This window comes from Taurulus bubalis, assembly GCF_910589615.1.
Source record: "Taurulus bubalis genome assembly, chromosome: 9".
Classification (NCBI taxonomy): Eukaryota; Metazoa; Chordata; class Actinopteri; order Perciformes; family Cottidae; genus Taurulus; species Taurulus bubalis.
Genome location: NC_136597.1, coordinates 10174970 through 10196310, shown reverse-complemented (window position 1 = coordinate 10196310; position 21341 = coordinate 10174970). Strand labels below are relative to the sequence as shown.

Sequence of the window (21341 nt, the reverse complement as noted above, 5' to 3'; positions counted from 1 at the left end):
GAGCTATTGACGAGCAGCCGCTAGCACTTGCCGTGAGCCTAGATGCCGACACAGCCCATGTCTTCTCTCAGTGACACTTCCCCCTTGACATTGCCACTGCCAGGAGCTCCCCCATATCCTTTTTTCAAAAGTCACACTTTCCTTAAAACGGAAAGTTTTAATATTCATTCAAAGAAAAAAAAAACGTGCTTTTCAACCTCTTCTTTGAGTCCATTCCCAAAGCTAGCACCATGACATTTTTTTAAGCTACACGTTCATTGTTCATAAAAAAATAGTGCCATTTTTTTCTTTACTTTGACGTAATCCGTGGCAATGTGCAATTTTGCAGACTTTTCTGCTTTTTGTTTGTGATCAAAAGGTGCTGGAACAGGAATCTAATTTTACAAAATAATTCCTTACAGTGTGGAAGTCCCTTTATAGGTAGAGGTGCAAACTAATAAGAAAAAGAACTAACAGAGAATTTCTTTTTGCCTCAGGAAAAATGATGTGGAATGGATTCTTTCATGCAAGCTGCTCTTCACTTTCAGTTGTCTTCCACAAGGACAAAAAAACATTCCGCTGGGTGTCCTCTTGACACTTGCAAACCACAGATCTCTTTCATCTTCTTTTCTCCCTTCCCTTTTCTCTTTTGCTTAAGGATCCACCTGAATTGCATTCAGCCGAATTGTTAACTTTTTGTTCATCGTTTGTGTTTGTGCCTTTTGTGTCAGTGACTGAAAGAGAGATGGAGCGAAAGAGTTCAGACAGGAAGAATGTGAAGGCATGTTTGTGTGCCTGAGGAGGGTGGGTAGGTGGGGTTGAGGGGGGCATTAGAGAAGGGCCACGGGGTCAAGAAGTAGTGGATGAGAGCAGGGGGAGGGATTGGTGGGCTCGGACAGGGCAGGGGAGGTCAAAGAGGACTGCCACAGAAATGACGTCAGAGACAAAGCTATAATCCCCTAGTCTTTTTTTCTCCCTCCAAACTCTTGTCTGTGCAAAGGGCTGGCAGCGGGCTCATTTGTGGTTGACATAGTTGTCCGTGGCGAGCAAGACAGGAGGCAGTTTGCTGGGCAGGCTGATGAGGGGCCTGTGGAAGACTGCCTGCTCCTGGGCTTTGATCTTCTCTGCTTGCCTCCGAAACTTTTTGGCCCTCAGGATGGCGGGTACACCCCTCCGGAGCCGCTGGGCCGCCTTCCTCTGCCACACCTCGTATTTGGAATACTTCACGGTCCCATGCTGCTTCCTTGAGACTTCCTATTGTGGCGTGCAGGAAAAAAATAGAGGAAAATGGGAAAAGAGGGAGCAGTTCATTAGTTGTGATAACATACAGTGAAAGTGCTTATTACAATGGAGAAAAGCCGTGTTTATTTTTGCAAAAACATTCTGGCATTGTTGGGCCAGTCAAATGGAAATCAATTGTCATTCTTATAGCACAGAGCGTCATAACAGACTTCCATAGCCTCCAACTTGCCCTTGTTTTGGTTTCGTTGACTGAAAGAAGCAGTCAACAAGCTCTTAGTTCAGCCTCTTTAACATACCGTCAAAGGGAAGGGCGACCACTCGCCTCATATACATATGAGGAGCATGTCGTTCACCCAACGACCCGCTGAACTGTCTAACCTCCACAGATCGAATGAAACGCCACATAAACACATTGTCATTTCTAAGACCTCTATTCTTACACTGAAAGCTCTTTTAAACAGAGTTAGGTGTTGGGCTGAGCACCACAGATTGAGACAAAGTGGGAGTGGTAGCAGGGAGGCTAGAATTTATGCGTGAGTAGCCAGTGCTCCATCTGAATGGCTTGTTGTGGCCCTGCCACTTGAGGAGTGTTTATCCCCCCTCATTCAACCGAGGCCTGTTCAATAGCCAAAGAACAGCTGGCCCTCAGAGCAAGCTGTACCCATCAACTCTCCCTGCCCACACAAGCGAGGGACATGTCCAAACTAATTTCCTTGAAGCCTCTTTTTTTTTGCACTCAGAAGAAGGGTACATTTCTTTCCTCTGTATATTTGCGGTATTTATTGTTTTTTTGTTTGTTTACGTCACTAGCAATCACATGGCATTGATACTGATTTTCTAAAAAGTCAAAGCAGAAACATTAGAAAAATATTTCCAGCTTTGTCGGAAGGGATTTGAAGAGACCTGGAAAGCAGCCAGCGCTGAGTCTTGTGATCGCAGTGAAAAGACCTGAAACGCTTTGATGATTCCCTGCATGTCTGTGACATATTTCAGAGAAGCTCTGCCGGCCAGGTTAGGAGGTTTTCACCAGACCAAAATGCATGCCAGTTTCGGGGAGCTTGCTGTTCCATGACTAATAATAACACACTCTTTTGGAACAGAACAGATGTCTCTAACATCTCACCGACTCTCTCTCTCTCTCTCACACAAACACACAATCTCTCGTACACGCACACAAATCTGTGTGTATGACTCGGCCTTTTTTTCGAAATATGATGTTCTGTGAACATCTCACGGTTTTCCACGATGCTCAGCACTTTGCATTAAGGCTAACTGCTTACCAATGACCATTTTAACCAGATAAACCTGTCTCTGTGTGGGTTTCTGTCTGTCAGCGACATAGGGGTGAATGGAGAAAAGATAGAGACCAGGATTGGAAATGTTTCCCATACTGGTCTGTTGTTGTTGAGATGTACCTGTTTTAGTGCGGGCATCATGGGTATGACCTGCAGAGAGGTGGCCGACACGTCCCTTTCGGACTTGGCGGGTTTGGCACAGTACTGCTCAAGCAGGTTGAGGTCACAGCTACGGAAACAACACTCCTCTACGATCCCACGGTTCTGGTTGCGCCGGTTGTTTCCCCTGCTGGTTGGTCTACCTGAGGAAAGACACAACAGGGGATGAGGAAAGGCTGTGAAGGGAGGGTGAGGTTCAGGCCTGATAACACTGGAATCAGTAATGAATGTGGGTTGTTTTTGCAGGATTACTTGGACAATCATAGCAGTCCATGGACTAAAGAGGATAAAAGGAAATCTATGACCAACTGCAACAAATCTTTTTGTTTGTAGGTTATAATCTGATTAGGGATATCCGGAAGTCCTTTAATGAGTGAATACACAAGTAAACTGCAGTAGACACTAAAAGAGAGCGATGGAGACAGACAATTAACCTCTCAGACAGACCTTTGGGTGAGCAAATACATAAAATGGAAACTCTTCTGTGACCTTGCCCTTTGTCAAGTCAGCATAGATAAAGAGGATGAGGAGGGAGAGAGGAGAGGAGGGGCATAGAAGTAGAGAAAATAGGAGAAAAGGGATCAGTGTAGAAAGCGAGAGGGGGGGTGGGGGGGGTGAGGGTCAAAACAGAGGGAAAGAAGGAAAAACAAAAGAGGGAGAGAGTGAAGACGTAGGAGAAAAAGGTACAGAAGAATAAGGTGGGGGGAGGAGGGTTAGCATGTTGCACAGGGGAACCCTATCCGTGACCAATAAAGGCCTTGTTTGAAGCCCTGTGCCCAAATCTCATGAGAGGGAAGGCTATATTTGATTGCAGGAAGAGGAACATGAGAGAGAAAGAGAGGGTGATCCAGGGGGAGGAGGAGGAGGAGAAGAGGAGGAGGGAGCACATATATGTTGGCGTAAACTGGATAATGATCTTTCTGATTGGGGAGAAGCTTCTGTGGCAGACAGCACACAAAGAAGCTGCCTGTCTGTCAAAGGTGAAAAGCAGGGGGTGGGACAATATCATCAGGGGGTGGTGGGGGGTTATCTGCTGTAGAAATACCAGAGGTAGGTGAACTCATGTATGTCACAAACACTGTGCAATCAAAAGCTTATCCATTTGAGGATTAACAACCACCACAATGCATTCACATAATGCTTTACATCTATCCCCATCACCGCTACAATGGAAGCAATAATCAGAATTGATGTTAATGATCCGTCCTCTTAACCTGACATCGAACCCCCCCTCCCCCCTGAATCATCACTGTGTTTGCCTGGCCTGGGAACACTGGTGCTGAGGTGACTGGTATGCCTCTTGGGGTGCTATTACTTTACTGGTAAACAAGCGGCCCATTGTGTCGCGCTGTGTCGTGTGTGCCTTCACAGCTCGCCGGCCTTTCATATGCAATGAGAGGTAGGCGCTGAAGGCACAATGCCCACACTCAGCAGAGCAGCCTGGACGAGGTCTTGAGACACTCAGCTGGCTATAACCTCCCTCTCTTCCTCTCTTTGCTGGCTCTCGGTCAGTGGTGTGTGTGTGTGTGCGTGTGCGCGCGCGTGAGAAAGAAAAACACCAAACACGCACCGCACAGCCACAGACTGAGCGATAGCCTCAGCTATCCAAACAGATGTGTGCGAATGAACAACAGAAACTCAACAGAGGGACATACAAAGCGAAACAGCGTCTGTGCAGCCCATTGTGGAACTTGTGCTGGTTTGAAACCTACTGAAATAGAAGCCTCTGTCTTCGCAGACAAACTGCAGCGCATCCACCAGCTCTCCCCCACACAGCGTCTCTGCCGAGGCTATTTCCACAACGTAGAGCGCCAGGGCCAGTGCGAACACCAGCGCGCGACTGGATGAAGTCATCTTCTTGACCTGCAGACAAAAACACACACGCACACACACATATTTCAGAAGAAAGCACCGGATCAACAAATGCGACCACACATTTCAGAACTGATGACATGCAAAAAGAAAATCTCAGCTGACAGCCAGATGTTGCCTCTCAGTGTGATATAAGAGGATCCACTCTTCAAGCGTTCACATTTGGATGCGTGTACAAGATGTACGACTTCCAGTGTTAAATGATTTTCCCCCTTCTCTTCTATGTATTGACCGACTAACTCAAAAAAGGCCCATTGCGTACGACAAATTATGCAAAATGTCCACTCCCTGGAAGTGTTATCGGCTACCGTCACTGTGTTGCACCTGAGAGAATTGCTTATTCTGGAGGAAAAAAGTAGACGGTATCTCTGTCGTTGACACTCTTACACAACTCCCCAGAAGTTGCAAGACCGGCTGCTCGATAGTTAACTATCTGAAAAGCCAGACTCAGCATATATTTTCCCCTTGCTCACCCTTCGGTGAGCTCACTGACCCTCAGACCTACCGCCCCCTATCTGCCGACAAAAAAGACCAGCTGTTTGCTCCGAGCGCAGAGAACGGCGTGCCATCCAGGCGAGAGAAGAATAAAATACCTCTCAACTCATTCTTTCTTCTATCCTAGCAGCCGACCTGTTGCACAAATGCTTGAAGGATTCAGGCGCACTCCATGTCATTCTTGCATCTTGAACTTTCTTTGTTGCATGCACATTAAGAGATGTCCGGTTGCTCTTATTGCACACACAACAATGATGCGATCAATGCATCTGGTCAGCCCGAAGCAGTTTTCGTAATAAAGCCAACAGCCAACACAACACGGTTACAACCCCAGCTGATGTCTTTCGATACCCGCGCTGCACAGCCGTAGAGTATAAAACTGTGTGTTCCCTCTGGTTACCTTCATTCGGCTGATGTCCGTTCTCCGGCAGGTGTGGCAACGTGAGGGGTGTCCGTGTCTGTTCTGGGTCTCCATGTCAGTTGGCAGTAGTCAAAACGGTGTGGGTTATTTGGTTGGGGAGGTTGCAGGTGAGTTAGTTTCCCAGTTGCTGCTGCAATAGAGATGATGTGTGAGAGGCTGTCCCAAAGACCAGGCGACAGGCAAAACTTCTCAGGGAGAAGTATTATATACCAAAACACGCCCCTTACACCCACCCCCACCGCTTCGCTCCTCCTCTTCACCGCTGGTAAAAAAAGAAAAGAAAAATGGTCCAGAGGCGTTTTATGGAAAAGTGCTTAAAGGGAGAAAAAGCAAAATCAGAAAGTGAGGGAGAGAGTGAGAGTTACAAAATATGGAACAATTCCATAGGCATTTTCCACGTTTACGCACTGTAACCTACAATCACAATGTTTACACACAGGACGCAGACTGAACAAGAATAGACGTAATTCCTCAGACTCCAAGGAAAATGTCAATGTGTCCGCCCTGCTGTAATTAAGATTAGCATTTAGAGTTGAAGCATTGTGGCCAGGGTCTGCGGCTTTCCTCTGACTCAGGTGTAAATGTAGCCTTTAGTCACCGGGGTCGAATGTGTTTGAGTGAAGGTTGAGGATGCAGCAGCTGTGACTGACTGATGCAGAACTGTACAAGCCTTTGGTCACTGTAAATGCTGAAGACCTATATGATGCTTCACAAACAAAAATGCATTATTAAAGCCAATTAATGCGTCACTCATGGTGTTAAATGTCCAGCAGAAAAACGTGCATCCAGATGTTGCACAGATGCTGCATGAGAGACAAAGGTGGCTGCATAGCCCACATCGAGCTACAAAGTTGTGATTTTACATAATGGGAACGTTTTTTCTTTTTTCTTTTTATAACAGTTTGAGGGTTCCCTTACGTAAGTGTGGCTTCTGCAGAAGGTAAGGATCTGCACATGTCTTCAGCCTTAGACTGACACCTAGTGGTCCGCGCAGTGAACATCCGTGTGTTTGTCTTGCAGCTTTCCCCAGGTTGAAGGGCATCTCTGCATGCAGGTACACCCTACTGGACGGCCCCCTCTAGTGGCAGACACACGTCAACTATTATGTTGCCAAGCATCATGAAATGTTATAGGCTGAAGCATGTGAGACGAACAGATTATCATGGAATAATCATCGCTGATACTTACCGGGAATATAGCTGAAAACTGGAGAAGATGGGAACAACGTTTCCAGCTGTATGTGACCGCTTCCTGGATAAGGAAGAGACGGTTAAAATAGCCTTTCTGCTCCACACTGTCGGCGAGGAGGCGCTAGAAGTGTACAACACACTCACCATCATCCCAGAGGGAGACGACCAAACTATGGAGGAAGTTCTCCAAGCCTTCACAGACTACTGCAGCCCGAATATCAGTGGACAGATTCATCACAGAGCTACGCCAGAAGAGCAAAGACTTTGAGTTTGGCAGAAATGAAGACGACATGATTAGGGATGAATTATTGTTTAGCATGAACGATATTCGACTGAAGGAGAGACTGTTGCGTGATAATGCGCTCACTCTGCGCAGAGCCATGGACACATGCAGATCAGCAGAGCTCGCTAAGTCACAAATACAAGCGATGGAGACGTCACTGGTTGTCCAAGACACCTCAGTAGATGCTTTAAGGAAAGCAACAGGGCAAACGCGCACGGGCAGCTGGAACAAGAGGAAAACAAATAGCAAGTGGCATGAAACAACAACTGTCTGCCACAAATGTGGAAACAAGCATGAGAACCCGTCAATGCCCAGCTTATGGTGCAGTGTGCCATAAATGTGGTAAGAACAACCATTTTTCTAAGGTATGTAAAGCTGTCACTGAGAAAAGCAGCAACTACAAGACAAAGACGATAAATAATTTGGAGAGTGAAGTTGACTGATTGGAGTGAAGGCATGATTGGAAAATCCAAAAAGAAAGCAGCCCACCAAGCTAAAGGCACTGTATGGCATGAAACAGCAGAGGCCACAGAGGCGTAGCAATTCATTTCAAGTTGGACACAGGCGCCGATGCAAACGTGCTTCCCGTGCACATGTACCGGCAGTTACCAGGTCACATTTAGCTACGGCCCACAGAGACTGTCCTAATTGCATTTGGTGGAGCCCGCTTACCCACAGCTCAGCACTACAGACACTGAAGTCCACCCTCACACAAGCCCTAGTGCTGAGGTACTACGATCATCACAAGCAGCCGCTGACTCTACAAGCTGATTCCTCAAAAGAAGGACTGGGAGCCTGTCTGCTGCAGGACGGCCGCCCAGTCTGCTATGCCTCACGGGCGCTCACAGACACAGAAAAGAGGTACGCGCAGATAGAGAAAGAGTTGCTGGCCATAGTGTTTGCTGCTAAGAGATTCCACCAGTATGTCTATGGCAGACCAGTAACTGTGCAGACAGATCATAAGCCTCTGGAGGTCATCGTGCGCAAGCCGCTGACTAAAGCACCTGCGCGGCTGCAAGGAATGCTTCTACAACTGCAGAGGTATGATCTACACGTAACATACACACCAGGCAAGCACATGTATATTGCCGACACACTCTCACGCGCTACGGTAATGCAGAGAAGGTGAAAACATTCATGAGAACCCCTGTGACGAGATAGTTGTGTATGCCTTGGAGGCCACGATTTTGGAGAAGTTGCATCTTGCTCACCAAGGAGTGCAGCGCACAAAAGCCAAAGCAAGAAAATCCCTCTACTGGCCTGGCCCGCCATGGCACGAGACATCGAGACAATGGTGGAGAAGTGCATGCAGTGCCAGCAGCTACAGCCCAAACACCAGGCTGAGCCACTCATACCACATCAGATTCCAGAACTGCCATGGATGAAAGTCGGAGCCGACATCTTCGAGCTACATGGTCAATCATATCTGTTGTTAGTTGATTACCTGACCAAATATCCTGAAGTGCTTAACCTGTCTGATAAAACAGCCTACACAGTGATCCAGAAGATGAAGTCTGTTTTTGCCAGGCATGGGATTCCTAGGGAGATAGTGAGTGATCATGTCCCATTTGCCAGCTATGAGATGAAGTCACTTGCAGTGTCATGGGAATTCAAACTCACACACTCCAGCCCAGGTTTTCCCTCTTCAAACGGAACGGCTGAGAGCCATTAAGACTGTAAAACATGCGCTGAAGAAGGCAACGCAGACCGGCATCAACCCACATCTAGTGTTGCTGTCACTGAGGAACACACCGATGATAGGACTGAATGAGTCACCTGCACAGATGTTGATGGGAAGAGTTCTACGGAGCACACTTCCGTGTTCCAGTGCCGTGCTGACAGTCACCCCCACGGCATCTTCACAGCAAAATACAGAACCTACAGTTCCGCCAAAAGCAACACTACGATGAGCGTGCAAAGCCCCTGCCAGTGTTGACCTCGGGAGACACCGTACACATGCACACACAGCGCGGCTGGGAGCCTGCTGTTGTCATCCGACAGCGAGATGAACCACGCTCCTACACTGTGCAGACGCCGGCAGGTAGGATGCAAAAGAGGAACCGGCGACATCTGAAGAAGATACACCCGAGTCTGTTCATAGACACTGACCGTGATGAGCAGTTGGACTCAGAGGTACAACCCTCTCAAGCGCCTGTATCAGTGGGCTCACCACCACAGGACTTGCCACCACACAACCCTCCTTCTGTGACTACGGGAAGTACACCCGCATGCTACACAAGGAGCGGCAGAGCGGTTAGACGCCCTGCCAGATTCAATGACTGATTTCAGGGATGTTTATATACTCATTCAAATGTTTGTTTGTAAAAAGAAAAAAAGAGAAAAGAGAATGAGGACTGTTCAGCCTGAAATGTTTCAAGAGTGTTGAATGTTCTAAATGCTTAAATGTTTCTCCAGAATGCTTAGCAGGAAAGTGATTTGTAATGTTTAATGAAAGCCATTAGTTTATAGAGAACATGCTTTATTAACCATTGAAGTATGCAAGTAGAAAAAGACAAGTTTAATGTTGATGCCATAGCGTTAATGGTAAGCAAAGAGTTAACTGTTGAGGTAACTGATAGGTATGCCACTTCTCAGTCGAAAAAGAGGGATGTGGTGTATTGGATCGAGCACTCGATGCTCGATTGTGTTTGACTGTCCCTTCTATGTGTTCGGGAATGGTTAGTGCGTGCAGTTGTGTGATTCGCCCGCCAGTAAAGGATTGGAATTGTACCGCATCCTCGTCTCTGTCCATTTGTTTCTAACTAGTGATTTAGATAAACCACGAGTAGTAGAACTATAACAGTGTACTAACTATACGAGTAGCATAAAGCCACAACACATGACAGCAAAATGTGAATTTGTTTGATAGATTATTTTTACTCGTGCATTATTCAACAGTACATTAACTGGAAAGTAGATTTCTTTCTTCTTTATTATGCATACAACCTGCAAGACAAAAACAACATAAAACCAGACAAATCAACAGATCAAGAAGTAGACCAATACTCAAATACTGAAAACACATATCTGGAAAATAAAGCCTTCAACACAGCAGATATATTTCTTTCGAAATACAACTATTTTTAATTTAAATATACATTTAAATCTTTATATTTACCATTATGTTTCTTTCTTTCCATTTAGTTTTCTTGAAATACATTCATTATATCACATGTTGCTTTAAAAGCATGAATGGCCCAGTCTGTAAAACCCAATCATTGCACCCAGCGAGGCGTTTAACATCTTTGGAAACTTGAGGTTTTAATGGTTGCAACCTTGTCGGTCAACTAGCCAGCGACAGCAAACAACAACTCGTCAGAAACAGCATCATACTGGAGGTACAGCACACAAAGATGAACACATTGGTCTTGATCACACGTCAGACGTCTCAGAGCGCAGTGGAGAAAGGAAACAGACAACAGCAGGGCGGTCGCAGACGGGGGCGTCATCATGACAAAACACTGAGGGCATCTGTCAGAATCTTAAGCTCGTCCTTCACACCCTCCAGGCCTCCTTGGATCTTCAGCGGGTTGTCCAGCACCTCCACGCTGCTGGTGTACGGATCAAACTTCACAGAGAAGGGACGCTTGATACCGGCCACGTACCCCCTGGTCAAAGATATAAAACACCAAAGTAAGAGAACAGAAGACAGAAGTCAAAGTCCTCTCTATGCTCTTCATGAAGGAATGCTTTACAGCTCTTTATTAGAGCAAATATTTCACTCGATTAGTGCAAACCAACCTTTTTATTGAGCAGAAAATATTCACCCGGTTGTAGTGTGTCCTGTTGTTTATAATAAAGACCGGCACACCCTGCTCGTATCAGCACCACATTAAGACATACACTAAGTACAGATTCATAATATGCTCTGTTTCATATTCATTGGGCTTTTAAAAGCATTCCCTTGCTCAGGCACGTGCACAGATAGACCCCTAGTGGTGCTCAAGCACCTGCCCTTTTGCCCTGGATGAGAAAAGTGCCCCTTCTGCTGGAGCCCAATTTTTTCTTCATTCATCAGTATTTAAGAATAAAAATTACTCTATCTCATCAATTCCCCCCAAATGTGTTTTGATACCTGATTTATTTGAGTTCTTGTGAGAATTTCGCCCTGACATGCTCCGCGGCGCTCACAAGTCCCGCCTTGCCCCTCCCTCCTCCTCCTCCCCAGGTAGCCAGCAGACTCGGCAGTATTGCGGCTCGATGCGGCCGAATGTGAGCCAGCTTTGGCCCAATTCATTGTTGCCATATCTGGCCCGGATGTAGCTGTTACGGACATGGGCCGATTCTGGCTGAGACATGGCAACCGGGTTTATCGGCAACCAGCACTGAAACGGCTCTGGCCCGTTGATGGCTGCCACTTCTGGGCCGTATCTGGCTTCATAGAAACGGGCCGATTATGGCTGAGACATGGCAGCCGGGTTTATCGGCAGCCAGCACTGAAACAGGTTTTTTAAATAATAGTTGTAAAGGCAACAGGCAACTATTAGGGCCTCCCTCATGGGTCCTTTTGCAAAATAAGTACCGGACCTCATGCAGTCGCTCTTTCTTTTCTTTCTCCACCGACAACCGCTCTCATGGTAAGTACACACATTATTAAATTGTTCAAACATGGTGGGAGATGTCTATTTAACACATTTATATACATTACTCATTTTTGAGAGAAACTCAATTCCTCCACATGGCCCGTGTATATTCAATGCTAACCACGCTTAAGCTAGCTAACCTTGTCAGGGGAGTTCAGCACGTTAGCTAGAAAACGTGTCCGGAGGACCCGAATAATGCTGTTAGCTGACTAGTCTGTAATGAAAGAACACTTTTGTATTATCAAGCCATGATGTTTGAGCACAGACATCTGTAACAACACCTCGCACTGCATCTATAACTTTTTGTTTGTTTTTGTTGTTGTATAAATGCCGTTTAGACAATTTCGAAAGTATGTTGAATTTATGTTTATAATTGTCACGAGAATTCATAGCTAGAAAGAATTTACAAAAATGCGATTAACTTGGCATTCATCCTCTGCAGCCCAGCATTTGAAGTCACTGCTCTTGCATCAAACGCTCTGCAAGAAGAAAGCCTGGACCACTACACAGCCTACAAGCTAACTGATGGTGTAATTCACACAATAAGCATTGAGGTCTGAGGAGAAGTTTGACGAGATATTTCAAGGTGCGTCAGAGAAGGCAGAGGCTCTCAACATTCCTTTACCTGTTGTTGTGCCTGGTCAGGAGAGGACACGGAAAGAATATTTTTTGATTGCATTTGGTTATACAGTATGGCCTTGTTTTGTCTGTTTTTGACTGTTATTCATTTATTTATTCAATTTGATAATTTGAGTTAGTTTGTTAACACAAATAAATATATAATTTTTTTATTTATTATTATTATTTTTAATTCATAAATAATTTTGGCGATGGGTGCCCTTTTTTTTGGTTTGAGCACCTGCACCCCAAAAGGTCTGTGCACGTGCCTGCCCTTGCTGATATGTATTCTGGTAGCGTGGCAGGGATGTCATGTGCTGAACTACTAGAGACCAAATGCTGTCAAAACACTCACTTGGACTTGTTTTGCAGGGCAACATTTGATCTGTTTGCCAACTAAAATTCCAGCGTTTTGCCTCAGTAAAAAAGTCTACATTAGTAACAGCTGTCTTCTGGCTGACCTACACAAGTCTGTGTCCTCAGGGGTTTACTGGCTGTTTTCTGACCTTGTCCTCACATAACCCCCCTCTCTCTTTTTGCTTTTTTTCTTCTTCTTTTTGTCACTATGTTCTTGTGTATTTGCATGTGGGTCCAAACAAGAAAACACGGTATATGGTTCAGTACCTGAATTTCTCTTTGGCATCTGAAAAACTCTCTGAAATAAAGTAGACAGGCTGGTACGTCTGGTCTTGGTAGGGCTGCACTGCTGCAGCCTCTGGTTCGAACTGTCTTGTCTCTGGTTCATCAGACAGTGAGTGCTGGATTAAAGTTATGGGGAAAATATGGAGAATTAGCTCAGTTGGCTGTGATTATTGCATTTTTCTTTCAATCAGGGAACAATTTCATTTTCAAGCAGAGAAAACATTGGGGAACGCACCACAAGTTCTCCATAAGAGGAGAGCAGTCCGGCTCCGTAAGCCCTCACCTCACCGTTCTGTTTACATAAGCCGTACTCGACAGTGAACCAGTACAGCTGATGGGAAAAACAGAAAGAGAATGACAGAGAAAAATAAGGATATTGAGGTGGACAATCATTTCATTATTTGTAATAGTTGGATGTTAAGGGATAAGGGGTTGTGCAATAGTGGTCAGGGAGGGAGGTGGAGTCAGAGAAGGGGGAGAGGGATGTTTTTTAGTTTTCTGGCTGAAGGGAGGGTAGTCTGACTGTTTTGTGAGAGCATGGGAGAGGGTCTCTAGTTGTTTTTTACCCAGACTTATGTTTCTTTAGATTTCTTGCGAGATTTAGACTGAATAGTTCAATGAAAATAATTTGTCCCGAAAATGCCTTTAGTGCACACCATGGTGGGTGTGGCCATATGGAGAGGACAATCGTGTCTATATACCGTGGATTAATTTTACACTTTATTTTGTTAGTACAGGGATGTCAAACATGCGGCTCAAGGGCCAGAACTTCGCCGGCCCCCTTCGCAAGCGATATAGTATTTAGCGCCATCATCAGACTCATCATTGAAAAAAATACAATAACTTACAAGGACAACTGAAGACAGAGAAGATAAATACATTATTGACAGGTTTGAGGACACCGCAATCTGTTATATTCGCTAAAGGGTGCATCACTTTGGAGAAAGTAAACAAAAATGAAGAGCACTCTTTGAGCAGAATGCCCCCATCTTGTGTTTTTTATCATTTCTGCAATTGTTATTTCCGATTATTGCAATTATATTATTACATTAGGCTTGAAATTGAGACTGAGTTGATATATTAGTAATAGATTGGTCAAATTTAAAAAGAATATTAATAACACGTCTTGCTTTTTTTATAAAAACACAAGGCCCCTTTCTCCACTCCAATCATTTAAGTACAGTTTCTAAGTTCTGTCTGTGTTGGAGGACGAGTGTCTTACTGTGGATAGTTTCTCAATATCTTCCTCCGAAGCCCCAAGTGATGCCAGACCAAGGTTCTGCAGCAAATAATCAATAAATTGTTACCAAAACATAAAAACATAGCATGAGAAATAAGTCTGCTGGCCCTCGTCCCACTCACCTGTGAAAACTGGGCAAAAGTGCGGTCGGCCAACATGGGGACGTGGCCCAGCAGTTCATGCACACAGTCACTAAGAGAAAGAGAGACACATTCCACTGGGACCAGTATTGTACATTGGTAAAAAATGCTGGCCAGATCAATTTGACTAAATGCTGATTTGAATTTGGTTGCATTATAAAACAATAGTTACAGAGTGAAACACAGTTGTGTGCAAACAAGAGAAGGCACGACAGAATTTAGTTTTCTTACAGACTGAAAATAAACTGAATAGCAAAACATATCCAGACTTCACTTTTTTCAATCAAAATGTGAGCTCATTTAAACTGAAAACAGAAAATCAGAAGATACATATAACTTATTCTAAATAGCATAGCTTTTTGTTTTAATTAATATTAAAATGTCATTCTTTTTCTAAATCAAAGATTAGTTCTAACTTGATCTACATTTCTGGTTGTTTCATTCTGTGTGCTTTGTAGTTCTGCTTTGTGCTGTCAGTTTGTTTGTGTGCATACTTTGGCAACATGCGTTTGATCAAATGACATTCCAATATAGTTCCATTAAGCTGAATTAAGAGAGTGAGGAAAAAGCCAAGGAACAGCAGGGATTGAAGGATGGGAGGCTTATGTAAGTCCACCGCTAGCGCATAGATCATGATGGCAAAATGCCAAAATGTGTAAAGGGGTGTGATGCAATGAGCTGGAGAAGGGGAAGCGTAGTCCTACTCACGGTTCTGGGGAGTGCATGGGGGAGGAGGCGTGACGGATGTACTGGGTGCACTGGAACACCCGGAATGCCAAACTGGCCAGGAAATCTCTGGCTGAGAGCAGACCTGCTACTGGACGCAGTATGAACCCTGTACGCTCTGTGTGTGTGTGTGTGTGTGTGTGTGTGTGTGTGTGTGTGTGTGTGTGTGTGTGTGTGTGTGTGTGTGTGTGTGTGTGTGTGTGTGTGTGTGTGTGTGTGTGCGTGTGTGTGTGTATTCAGGAGGTGGGAGATAAAGAGACATAGAGAGAGAGTCAAACACTGAGCAAACCCTGAGTTGATGGGGAGTGTACTGATGAAACATTTATTTATCGTTTGATATCCCCTTTTTACCTTTAATGAAACATGACACGTCTTCCAACTGGGGAATGTTGTCTGGACTGTACCCACAATGCCTTTCTAGCAGAAGGAGAGCATCGAGGTATTCACTGCAGGCATGGGTGCTATACAGGTCCCTCAGAGTTGAGTAGACTTCCCTCCTAATTAGGGAAATAATAGTATAATTCAGATGTATTTCCTTCAAACAAAGGCATATTACAAGGCAAAATTAATTTGGGGCTGGTCATTACTTAGCACAATCATTTTATTCTTATTCCATTATGATTATTTAAATGTAGCCATTCATTTATTTTATATTTATTTATATTGTTTTGTAATGCTTTTTTAAGTTTCTTATTTAAAGCACTTTGGTTTGACTTCTTGTTGAAAATCTTTAGAGATTACTTAACTTTTTGAACCACATGTTCTCAGCTCCCTGTTTGGTGCACAGACAAGATCAAGCTGGCAGATCTTTTTTAAATGAGCATGCCCTTACCATGTGCCAATCTCCTCCTCTGTATATTCCACTCTGGCAATCGAATGGCCACTGTGGACAAACATTTGTACACATGTATCAGGAATAATCAACTGTTTTATTTTTATTTTCTCATTGATGTGCAGCATTAGGGTAAAAGACTGTATCTCACTGTCTGTATCTGAAGGCGATGTCTCCGATCATTTTCCTCCTCTGTCTATACTCAGGGTCTGTGTAGCCCTGTTCGGATTAAATACATCAAACACTGATCACATTTGCTGTGTCATGACATATTGGTCCAACAACATAACGAGCATAATAAGGACAATTCCTCTTAAACATGCTTCTGGAAAAGTCATTACTTACAGGGTGGTCTTTGTCCAAGTCTGGATCAAATTTGGTGACCAGATGATGACATTTGTCCAAATCTGCTATTTTCTTTGGGAACCAATGGACTAGAGAAAAGAAAACAGATGGCCGAGTTTAGTTCAGTGCCGTTTATTTTTTCTTGATTGCTTCTGCAAAATATCTAATATGTTTTAAAATGTTGTTTTCTAAAAGCGGCAAAAGGTTGTTACATTTGACTTCTTTGGTGGTTTTCACATCCTCTGCATTCCTCTTGATGGAGCTGATGAGCGTACTAACATCTGAGAGGTGCACCTCACAGCGAACAAAGTACTCCAGGCTGTCCTTGAGCTTACGGCATGGTCGCGTCTCCAAATGTTGAATCTTAGCTTCAAATGTCTGAAAAACAGTTAACACACTGAAATGTAACTCCTGCAGCGGTGATGGGTGTGAATTATGTGGCACAGTATTTTAGACAAACATGTCCATATTAATGTTGAACAGTCTTTATAACATGTGACATGGTTATTAGCTGAATGACAAAGTAAAAAGATGCACACTTTTCTATAATGGTAGCAAAACTAAAACTAAAAAAGATTGTTTTAACACATACAATAGTGGTACTGAAATAGTTAACATGAAATTGAGAGGATTTGAAAATGTTTATGTTTTCAATGTGGTTCTGTTTCTTAATAATAATAATAATGATAATGCATTTAATTTATATAGCGCTTTTCATAATACTCAAAGGCACTATACACAACATTTAAAATATCCTAAAAGCTATGCAATAAAACAAATTGAATAATAAAACAAATAAAAACAATAAGAACATGGAACACACAGTTAATATAGTGATATATTTTATCCAAGAAGACACAAATAACACCAACCAGTTAGATTATTTTCACAATGTACAGCAATTCAAAAAAAAAATCTAATGGATGATCTCATTAATTGCATGAGCTTTAGAACATAAGTAGATCATCCTTCAACCATTGATTCATTTAGGATTTACATCCGATACACTCTACACCCCTTTTTGCCAAAAGTGTTGCTCTCAAATAAACAAATACAATATCAGTGTTTCCCTTACCGTTGTAATAGGTGGGCGGGGCGCCCCCCTTGACCTTGCTCAGCTCAAGGTTGAGGATGAATTGTATCAAATCTACAACCCCATTTATAAAAGATGTGAAGAGGCTCACTGCAGCCACTAATACTGATACAACGTGATGGCTCACATATCTGCACTCATTCTGTTTTGTTTGGCAAAAAAAAGAAAAGCTTAGTTTTCCACAATGAGCTATTTAGTAGTAACTAAATATTAGTATTTTTTTGCACAGATAGAACTTTATTTTCCTTGTTCTGAGTGATTTCAATTTTTTTTTTATTGTCTGATGGAGCAATCTGATATACTTGAAAGTGATTGCAATTTTCTTTATTCTGTTATTTAGAAAAGCACAGATGGAGTCACAAAATTAAGTTGTTTACAGAAAAAAGTTTGAGAACCACTGACCCCCTGAAGCTGTAAACCTAGGGCTGAATATTGTAACATAACAAGTAGAAGTGCAATACCTCAAAAACCTTGAGTGTCCGCGCCAGTGCAGGTGTCTTGGAGTCTCTCAAAGTGAAGAAGAGGTTGAGCAGCGCTTTTCCATTGTCCTCTTCAAACACGATCTGCTCGCTGGCCTCTGCAGCTTCTGCCGCTGCCGCTGCGGCTTCCCTCCCCTTGCGCGCGTCCTCGATCAAGCTTTGCCGTCGACCGAGGAATCTTTGAGACTGTTCCAAAAGAGAAACCAAAGTCTTGCGTATGCTGCATGTGTTTTAATTTAACTGTCAGCGCAAGCAGACACAACAGCAGAGCGGGAAAATGTCGTTTAGATATTCTTACCTTTTGGATATCTCTTTGGATATTTGATGGGAGTGCCTTACATCTCCAAATGCGCATTAGAACAGCAATGCAGTCAAGGTAAACCTACGACACAGCTAAGACTGAGTAGCTGCCATATCACACATTGTAGCTGATGTTATCTGTTAATTGTAACATGTTGTCTTCTTTCTTTTTGAGTGCACATCAGGCATCACCGCTGCGTAATGGTAACCTCAACATGTGCGCGCAATATGACAGTTGTTGGTGGTTATCTGGATACAATTGAGACATATCACCCGTAACACAATTGCGGATTGTTGATTAAAACGTAATCTAAAAATACGTCCTATCATTCAAAGTGTTGTTGTATGTCTTACCGTAATGGAGTCAGATCTCTCCAACTCGGATGCTGCTCTGCGGAGGCTCTTTGTGGAGGATGTGGAGCTGCTTGAAAGGGCCATCTTCAGGCGCAGAAGTCTTCTGTGTGGTCTTTGTTTGCGTGGAGAAGTGTGACTGGAGTGGTGGTGGCGATCTCTAGACCTCTCAGGCTGTGTTGTGTGCCCAGAGCTTTTCCGTTTTTTTCAGACAGGGTTCCTCTTTTTATGTGGTCATTTGTTTGCAGTTTCTGACGTCAAACACATCCTGCTGTAGCCTAATAAATCATTGGGCAGAATCTATCTTTCACATCTCATGGAGCCATCTGTAATTATGTAAATTTCACACACACAGGTTTTAAAGTTAGAGCATTTTCCTCTAGTTTGTCACAGTCAGTGGTCTTCAAAAACATGCTATGATTGTTGAATTTATAATATTTGTAATTAACAACCTCTACTACATTATAATTTTTATATATTGTATTGTTTTTAATAGAAAATGAAGTTAACCCGTGCAAGTTGTTGATACTTTTTAGATTAAATAATAATACGTTTTATTTTCTTAATTCATGTTATGATATTGTATATGTATATGATTAACATTTACATTAAGTTGGATACACTAGTCATCTTCAGCCAATAATCCCAGCTTTGACCTCAGGGCTTTACATAAAGGTTAGACAGCTGTGGAAAATTAAGTCACTTTATCAGCTCAATCCAATCTCCACAGCACTTCACAAATTAGATTTGATTGTGGAAAGCACACACACATGCACACAACACACACATACACACACACACACACACACACACACACACGCACACAACACACACACACACACACACACACACACACACACACACACACACACACAGAAAGGCACAAAGGGCTCGACACTGTTTTGTTGTTTGGGCCACTCTGTGTCTTACTTCAGTAACAACCACATCAAGTGAATTTGTTGTTTGTCTGAGGAATTGATCTACGGCGCCCACCGGCGAGCAGAGTTAAAATAATTATCTGTTGGTTTCTGGTCCCATGCTGCTACATTGAGATCATGAGGCCACATCACCAATCTTCATGGGTTCAGAGAAGCCAAATGGGCCCCAGACTCTTCCCCAGCAGGAACACACAAGCTGAAAATGCTAAAGAGCACTGACGTAGCCCCGGGCACAGACAGTGATGTCTCCGTTCTTTATTGGTGGATGACAGAGTGAGTATGAAGAAAGAATGATAAAGCAAACAGACAATGAGATAGACCCTTTCCACCTTGGTTAAGCTTGTTTTCTGCATGGAAACGGAGTAAATTGGTATATCTTTATAAATGAAGCATGGTTGTGTTTCTTTTCATCTTGCCCTTTTTATGAAAGTGTGTGACGTAGAAGAACATTAGGTAGACGCTTTACATTTATTTAGAGCAACAATTATCAATTAAATGGTTTGTTCAATGTCTTTCAAGCTGTTTAATATCCTTGTAAAGCAATATTTTGTTCTTACAAATTGCTCTTCTGGTTTATGAAGTTTGTTGAATTTCCTGCCATAATAATGTACAAATTATTTAGGTAAGACATGTCGCCATTTAAAATGTATTTGTAACTAAAAACAACAGACAGTTTTAATGTGCTTACTGTCCACAGTAAGATTCATTAGGGTAGTAACAATCTCTGAATTTTATGCACTACATTTGACTTGAATGGGTTTGTTTTGGGAGATGAATATTAGTTTATGTTGCTGCCATTAACTTCCTTTGATATTGGGGTTTTGGTGACAGCTGCTCTGGAAATGAAGATTGCAGGGCGACTGTGGCTCAGTGGTGAGCAGGGTCGTCCTTCAATCAGAGGCGGCGGCTCGATCCCCGGCTCCACTAGCCCATATCGATGTGTCCTTGAGCAAGACACCCTACATTTCTCCCGTAGCTGCGCCTACGGTGGATGAATGTTAGATAGTCCTGATGTGGCACCTTGCATGGTAGCTCCTCTCATCAGTGGGTGAATGGTTCCTGTAAAGTGTCTTTGAGTATTCAGAAAAGTGCTATATCAAGTTGCAGGCCTGGATAACATCATGCACTAACAACTGGGAGTTGAGTGGAGGAATATAGACAATAACAGAATGAGAGGTTAAGGGATCACAATAACATCGGTTTCGAGAAACTGAGGGCTAGAGGGAGGCGGGCCACGGGTCATGTTGCAAGAAAACGTTAGTTAGTAAGTGATCAGGCATCGGTCACGTTGTTAGAGGAAAGCAGTGGTGTACAGTAACGAAGTAGAAATACTTTGTTACTGTACTTAAGTAGTTTTTTGGGATATCTGTACTCTACTTTACTATTTATATTTCAGTTTACTTTTACTTCACTACATTTTGCAAAGAGAACTGATACTTTTACTCCGATACATTTCCCCTGAAACCTTTGTTACTCGCTACAAAATCAAATCTCTCTTTAGAAAAAAAACACAGACTACACGCAAGCAAGTTTTGCGAATCACAATTTTCTGCATTTTCCCTCTACATCCTCTAGTCCAGCGCTCCCAAACCTTTATTGCGTCACGAACCGGGTCCGACCTGGGGGAGACGGGAGACAACAACACCTGACGTGTGTTTGTTATGTCCAGTCTACTGACTCTACTCCTAACTAAACCTTTAGTCCAGTCTACTGCTTAATTTATAACCCCCTGCACAAAGGCAGGATGTTGAAAATGGAGGCAGGTTTTTGTGCTTTTTTGGCGATCTCAGGATACTCTGCCTTGGTTTTAATCCAGAACACCGACAAAATTGAAACAGACTTTTATTAGTAACGTAACATCTTGACATGTGTCCAGAGGTTCCGTCTGAGGTTACCACAGACAGATGTATCGGTCATTTTTCACAATAAAACATTTTTCCGGCCTTGATTTTTTAAATGTATTTTTAATTTTTCATTCATTCTTTCTGTGTGGCCCGGTACCAGGGGACCCACGGCCCGGTACCAAGGGACCCACGGACCGGTACCGGGTGAAATGAGCATACTTATAACCACACTGTTAAAACTCCTTCATAGTGTCATATTGCTTTTTGGAGAATT

At 43.4% G+C, this 21341-nt stretch overlaps 2 protein-coding genes across 2 annotated transcripts; both read right to left on the bottom strand.

Annotated features, from left to right (window-relative positions):
- Positions 1 to 993: 993 nt before the first annotated feature.
- igf2b (insulin-like growth factor 2b) lies at positions 994 to 5517 on the bottom strand (the record flags this gene model as incomplete). Its single annotated transcript, XM_079223676.1, has 4 exons — positions 994 to 1233; positions 2637 to 2818; positions 4388 to 4538; positions 5443 to 5517. The coding sequence occupies 4 exons, from the start codon at positions 5515 to 5517 to the stop codon at positions 994 to 996; spliced, it is 648 nt and encodes a 215-aa protein (XP_079079802.1).
- A 4867-nt stretch (positions 5518 to 10384) lies between these two features.
- On the bottom strand, positions 10385 to 18372 carry th (tyrosine hydroxylase; the record flags this gene model as incomplete). The annotated part of the gene is made up of 14 exons (XM_079223950.1): positions 10385 to 10544; positions 12762 to 12895; positions 13015 to 13110; positions 14002 to 14058; positions 14142 to 14211; positions 14868 to 15003; positions 15237 to 15382; positions 15718 to 15768; positions 15869 to 15936; positions 16063 to 16151; positions 16275 to 16440; positions 17617 to 17820; positions 17933 to 18016; positions 18289 to 18372. 14 exons carry the CDS (start codon positions 18370 to 18372, stop codon positions 10385 to 10387), a joined length of 1545 nt encoding a protein of 514 aa, XP_079080076.1.
- Positions 18373 to 21341: the final 2969 nt, after the last annotated feature.